The sequence below is a fragment of the Bison bison genome, unplaced genomic scaffold (genome assembly GCF_000754665.1).
Source record: "Bison bison bison isolate TAMUID 2011002044 unplaced genomic scaffold, Bison_UMD1.0 scf7180017845671, whole genome shotgun sequence".
Taxonomy (NCBI): Eukaryota; Metazoa; Chordata; class Mammalia; order Artiodactyla; family Bovidae; genus Bison; species Bison bison.
In genome coordinates, this window is record NW_011476244.1 from 58,533 (window position 1) to 65,203 (window position 6,671).

Sequence of the window (6,671 nt, forward strand, 5' to 3'; positions counted from 1 at the left end):
GCTGTCCTTCTGGGGACTCGTGCCCACGAGGTAAGCCGGCCGCCGGCCCGGCCTGGGGGGTCGCGCCCGGGCGCCCGGAGAGCGAGGGCGCGCGACGTTCGGTTTATGTCTAACCAGGTCAAACAGTAAATGCAGAATGGTTTGAAGAAAAGTTAATTGGTTTTGAAGAGATGCTTATGTAAAAGGTTTAAAGAGCACAGACAGTGCCTGTGTTTCTTAGTTCCTGGAGAGATGCGGGGAGGCCGGAGGTCCTTGTTTCCACCGGCGACCCTGGACACCTTCTACGGGCGTCGTTCATGAGACTCAGTCTTGATGCCAGAGGATTCGGTTGTTCTTAATAGTAACTTATTGGCGCAGCAGATGTGTTCGTCAGGGTAGACCAGACTTGTTGGTGCTGGAGGACGAGGAAATTTGTTAAAACATCAAACGGCATAAACAGGAACTTGCTAGTCATTTTTATTATACTGTCTCGTTTAGTCTTACTCATGTTTATAAATCACACGTCTATTTAAAATGTGAGTGACAAGTTTTTAACGGATAAACAGCAAGGTCTAACACAGGGAACTAGATTCAATATTCTCAGATAATGTGATGGAAAAGAATAGAACACATGATGTATGTACGCATAAAAGAATCACTTAGCAGTACAGCAGAAATTAACACAACGGTGTCAGACAACTATACTTCAGCTTAAAAACTACATAAAAAATATGAGGGATGAGCATGTAATCCATCAGTTTGGTATTTTCATATTTCAGTTTATCTCAAGGCCTACCTGAACCCTTGCACTAGAGATGAGCACTTCTCTTTATGCCCTGACACCCCGTGGAGTTTTCCCCCCACTTTCTGGGTTGACCATGCCCGCCCAGTTCTTCTGAGGACCTCGCTGGAGGCCAGCGCACACGGTTCTTTCCTAGCAGCGAGTACAGTTCCAGTGTGCGGGCACTTTACCTAGCGCCATGTCTCTGCACACTCACGACACCACAGAGGAAGACGTTCAGTGTCTGCCTTGTGCTTTAGAGCAGAGCCTCTGCGGAAGAAGAAGAAGGTGGACCCCAAGAAAGACCAGGCAGCGAAGGAGCGCTTGAAAAAAAGGATCCGGCGACTGGAGAAGGCGACCCAGGAGCTAATTCCCATTGAGGATTTTATCACCCCGGTCAAGCTCTTGAATCAAGCGAGGTAAGGGCCTCTGGGCTTGAGGTCTTGGGGCAAGGCAGTTCTGTCGCCTTCAGGAAGTGGTGCCATGGGAGCCTCACACCTGTCGTGGGCAGAGTCATGGGCCAGGGTTGGCCAGGCCCCATGCTGAGTCCCCTCCTGGAGAAAGCGCAGGGCGAGTATGGGCGGGAGAGTATGGGTGGGACGCTCCGGGCAGGGCTTGAGCAGGTTCGAATGTGGCCCACAGCCCCGCCCCTCTGGATGGCAGGACACCTTCAGCCTCCTGCTCCGGGATGCGTGTTCGAGAAGCCGGTGGTGGAGTGGGGTGGCTGGGACTGCTGCCTCACCAGAGCCCATGGACACAGCAGGGCCGTGCTGCATCGGGCACCTGCCGTGTGGGGTCTCCTGGGGCTGATAACAGGCTCTCGGCTTCCTGGGATATTGGTGTCTGTTTTTACGAGGCCATTTGGCTTTTTTGCAAAGCTGGTTTTCACCACGGCCTGCTGGGGGGATCGCTGCTCCTTGTCTCCACGTAAAGTGAACGGCACGGGCTCCCGGTGGTGTTGCCGCCGCATCCACCGTCCCACCCCTTAGTTTGTCCCTGTGTTCCACGCACGTCTCTAGTGGGGACACTCGGGTCCCGTGCAGTCGGCCGGCGAGGTTTGTGCCTCCAGGCCACACCCTTGGCTCTGCGTGTCCCCAGGCAGCGGCCGCCAGTGGAGCTCCCCTTTGAGGAGAGCGAACGGAGAGCCCTGCTCCTGAAGAAGTGGTCGCTGTACAAGCAGCGCGAGCATGAGCTGGAGAGGGCCGCCATCGCATCCCTGCTTGAGGCCCAGCGGGAAGCTCTGCAGGAGCTGGAGCTCACGGCCCCGGAGCTCCATGCTGAGGCCACCAAGCGGGACCCGAGTCTGTTTCCTTTCGAGAGACAAGGGCCAGACTACACACCGCCCATCGCCAACTACCAGCCCCCAGAAGGCAGGTACCAAGACATCACCAAGGTGTACACACAGGTGGAGTTCAAGAGGTAGAGATGCGGGTAGCCACCCTCGGGACACACCGCCCGGCAGAGCTCACCCCACCAGACTCCGGCCTGCTGCTGACCGGTCAGGCCTGCTGTGAATAAACGTGTTGACCCCCGTGTCTCTGTCTTCTGTTAACCCACCTGAGGCTGCCAGGAGGGGGCTGCCCTTGCTTGCCTGGCCTGGGGAGAAGAAGGCCCCTACGCTGACTGCTTCCCTCCAGTGACCAGGAAGGGGCAGAAGCTGCTGGCAAGAGGCAGTGGCCACAGGGGTGGAGGTGAAGGGCATGCGCCCTGAAGAGAGGCAGGGCCAGCTCTGGGCTTTAAGCTGGGGGGCAGAGGGGTGCCAAGGAGAGTGTCAAGGACAGGGACCCACTGGTAAGGCGGTGTGTCCCCCAGGGTGGCTGACACCTGACCCGGCCGAGGCCACTCGGTGTGGGGCAGGGGAGGCGTGAGTAAGGTCAGCAGCAGAACAGACACCACAGACCAAAGGGCTGAAACAGTGGACATTTATTTCTCTCAGTTCCAGGGCTGGACATCCCCAGGTGCAGGTGTGGGCAGGGCTGGTGCCTTCCGAGGCCGCTCTCCCTGGCGTGCAGACGGCCATCATCTTGTGTCCCCGTGTGGTCGTTCCATGCTTTGATTTCTTGTAAGGATGCCGGTCACTGCGTTAGGGCCTGCCCCCGCGACCCTGGGCTTCCCCTCTGGCCCAGGTGGTAAAGAATCTGCCTGCAATGCAGGAGACCTGGGTTCGATCCCTGGGTTGGGAAGATCCCCTGGAGAACAGAACGGCTCCCCACTCGTGTTCTGGACTGGAGAATTCCATGGGCTGTATAGTCTATGGGGTCGCAAAGATTCCGACATGACTGACTTTCACTCAAGGGATCCAGTTTCACCTTAATCAGCCCTTTAAAGACCAACTTCCAGATAGAGTCATGCTCAGTAGCAGGGGTTGGGGCTTCCCCTGGTGGCTCAGTGGGAAAGAACCGGCCTGCAACGCAGGAGCCATGGGAGATGCAGTTTTGATCCCTGGGTCAGGAAGAGCCCCTGGAGGAGAGCATGGCAACCCACTTCAGTACTCTTACCTGGAGAACCCCACGGACAGAGGAGCCTGGTGGGCTGCAGTCCTTGGGGTCACAAAGAGTCGGACACCACTCACGTGACTTAGTATGCACAGAGCAGCAGGGGGTAGGCCTCCTCCAGAGGAACTGGGTGGGGGGCATGAAGCAGCCCAGCAGTGAGGGTCCGTGTAGGCGGAGGCCCACCTCAGGGCAGGCACGCCAGGGGGCGCTTCATCTGAGTGAGCACTCTGCTTGTGCACAGGCCTAGAGGACCCTGGCTGCCCGCCCCGGCCTCGTCAGCCCTGGCCCCTCGGCCTTGCAAGCCTCCAGCCTACTTGGACAGGGCTACACTCAGAGCCTTCCCCAGCGCCCCACCCCTCACAGGTGCTTTTCAAGCCTGTAGCTTTCCTCGCTGAGGTTGGACAATCAAGTGAGTAGGTCATGGCCAGCTGTTTTGCCTCAGCCTTTTATTTGGAGGTGACGAGAGGCTGACAGGAGGCTGGAGGTTGGTAGGGGGGTGCCGAGCGCAGTTCCCTAGTCACGTCTCACAGCCAGTCTCACCGGCACCAGAGACCCGCAGTGCTGCCCGAGCAGGTCACGCTCCCCGCCCGGCTGCCCTGCCATGAGTCCTCGTATCACAGGCTCCCCAGGGTGGCGCTCTGACCCTGGCCCCAGAACTGCCAGCGTCCCTGAGCCCACGCTGCACCGGGTCGCCACCCACACGGCTCGTCACCGTGGGCCCTGTCCCGAGTGTGAAAGACGCTGCCCGTTTCAGTCTTCACGGCTGACGCCTGAACGTCCGTGTCCGTCCCCTGAACTCAGCGGGACGGAGGCCACATGTCCGTTTCGGACACGCGTGATACAGGCATGCCCCCCTGCACTGGAGGCACGCTCAGCATCCGAGCAGGCGTGGGGCTCCTCACAGCGCTGGCACCCCGCTGCACAAATCCCGGGAACCAGGAGGTGGCCGCCGTTCCCAGCACACAGCCCCCCACGGGGGTCTCAGACCCAGGAGGACCCAGCTGTCCCTCCCTCTCCTCGCACAGAAATGCCTGTGGACGGAGCTGCAGCCACGGCTGGCGGGCCCTGGTTGCCAGAGGGGGCACCCTGCGCCTTCTTTATACTCACCTCTTCTCCAGGGGTCCCGTACACGCACCCCCACCGCTCACAGTCACAGAGGACTCCTGGGGCACACGGGGGGGACCCAATAATGAATGTCCTTCTGAAGGGGTGGGTTATTCTGCACCCAAGAACGGGTTCCATGATGTGGAGCCACACCTGTGCCCCGCCTGGGGCCCAGGGGGAGGCGCCGAGATGCCACAGGCCGGGTCAACAGCACCCAGCAGCAGGCCGGCCATGTGGCCCCAGAGGCTACATCATTTCAGCAGAAGAAAGAGACCTCTAAAGGAGGAGAGTTCTTCTTGGTTTAAGGACATGTATTTTAAAAGCATCTATAAGAACATAAGCGTACAAAATTCTAACACCGCCTGCGTCTAACTCAATATTAAAGTCTGGATGTAATTTACAGTCTCTATTTAGAATCAAACCTGTGAAATGTCTTTTGATATAATCCACGTTTTCTAAAAACGACTGGGTGAGATTCTGAGGGAAGGAGTGGTGAGTGGCCGTGGCAGGAGGGAACTGTGGCCGAGGTGCGTGGTGGTCACCAGAGCAGGGCCGGGGTGGGGGTGGGGGGGCCGCCTGATACCCCCCCGGGTGTCCCTACGGGTCAGAGCTGCCCCTGGAGGGTTCATCTGAGGAGCCTAGCCCTTGGGATAGCCTCCTGGGCCGCTGTCCCCAGGCCTGCCCGGCTGCCCACAGGGACACTGCATGCTGGATGGACCGGCTCCGAGCCTGGTGCTGACGGCAGGGCAGGCGAGGCTGGAGGTGAGGGCTCCGTGTCCCACGCTAGGCGGAAGCTCCCAGGGGCCTCTGGACTGTTTGGGTCGGTCACCCGTCCTTGTCCTCAGGCAGAGGGAGGTGCCAGTCTTCTGGGGGGCTCTGCCTGGGTGCCCACACCAGGCCGTGCTTACGTGCAGCCCGAACTCTGGCCCGCTCGCTCTCGCACAGGGACCGCTGCAAAGGAGACTGGGTCACGGGCAGCCCCACACGCACCCGCCCACATGTGCAGCCCAGCACACGCTGAGACCACTCCCCTCCAAGCTACCGTGAACACCTATGGTGTGGGCGCGTGCTTCTGGGCCCCAGGGTCTGATGCTTTCAGTTGACCTAATCAGCTTCACCAGCTGAGAAACGGGGGCTGAGCCGTGAGGAGAGGTGAGCCTGAAAGCGTGGCCAGAGGCAGGGAAGAGGGCAGAGACCGACTGACAGCAGGTGCTGCCCCCACCAGTAACCTCGGGGCAGCAGGTCACAACCTCGATGGGGCCTGGGGTTTTCTAGGTGCTGTGATGGCCACTTTACATGTAGAATTTCACCTCCTCCACCTGTTGGTGTGTAAGAGCAACCAGAAATGCAAGGCAAACGTGGAAGCCCTGCAGACCTCCAGCCTGGAGGTGAAGGTCCACTCAAGGCTGGCCTAAAGAAGGAATAATCGCCTCCTGGCAGATGCACCTCCTGCTTTCCTCATTACATGACATACTGCGGGCACCTTTCCACAAGTGGGTAGGTTACTAAACGGCTGTGGAGTACTCTGCGGTGGGGAAGATGTTCGTTACCTGGTCAAATGTCTACTACTGGACATCAGGTCACTTTGTGAACTTTCAACTGTCACCCAATTACCTCCCTAGGATAAACTTCCAGGAGTAAAACTCTGAGATCAAAAGGCATGCATTTGACATTTAGATAATCAAAACACCCCACATTCCACCAGCACTGCCCAGGTGCTCAGACTCTCTCCAAACCCCAGTGGATGTTTCGCTGGGCAGAAACCACTTACTGTCATTTTAAATGTGTATCAGGTCATTTGATGTCCTTTCAGGGTGAATCCCTTCTCTATGCCTTTTGTCCACTTCATTGTGAAATCCATTTATCTTACTGATATATAAGAGCTATCTTTACAAGCTGTGTATGAAGGTTATTGATTTCTTGCCATATAGACCCGCCAACTTTCTCTTCCACTGCTCAGGGACTGGGCATTTACACTTGCCAGTCCTGCGAGCTCTGCACCCTCACAGCTCCGCTCCACTCTTCCCCCCATCAGCTCCAGGGCACCACTGTATTCCTGACTAGGATGTAGGAGCCAGGAGGGCAGAGATTGTGTTCTAACTGCTGCTGTACGTCCAAGAGCGTCCAAGCGGGAAGTGTCTGCTGGACGGATGGACCAAGAGCCCCTCCTGACTGGTCTCCCGTGCCTGTACCACGCCCTCTCCCAGCCTGGCTGTCAGACTGACCTCTGAATGATACAAATCAAAGCACACGCGGAGGGCTGTGCCCGAACCCCCTGTTCAAGGCCCGCCCCCCGCGCCCAGCGCCTCTGG

General features: G+C 58.1%; 1 protein-coding gene across 1 annotated transcript; it reads left to right on the forward strand.

The window, feature by feature from the left end:
• Nucleotides 1–4: 4 nt before the first annotated feature.
• On the forward strand, nucleotides 5–2,296 carry MRPL40 (mitochondrial ribosomal protein L40; the record flags this gene model as incomplete). The annotated part of the gene is made up of 3 exons (XM_010836453.1): nucleotides 5–30; nucleotides 1,021–1,179; nucleotides 1,859–2,296. Coding segments are annotated over 3 exons (510 nt in total), but the record flags the coding sequence as incomplete, so codon positions are not given.
• Nucleotides 2,297–6,671: the final 4,375 nt, after the last annotated feature.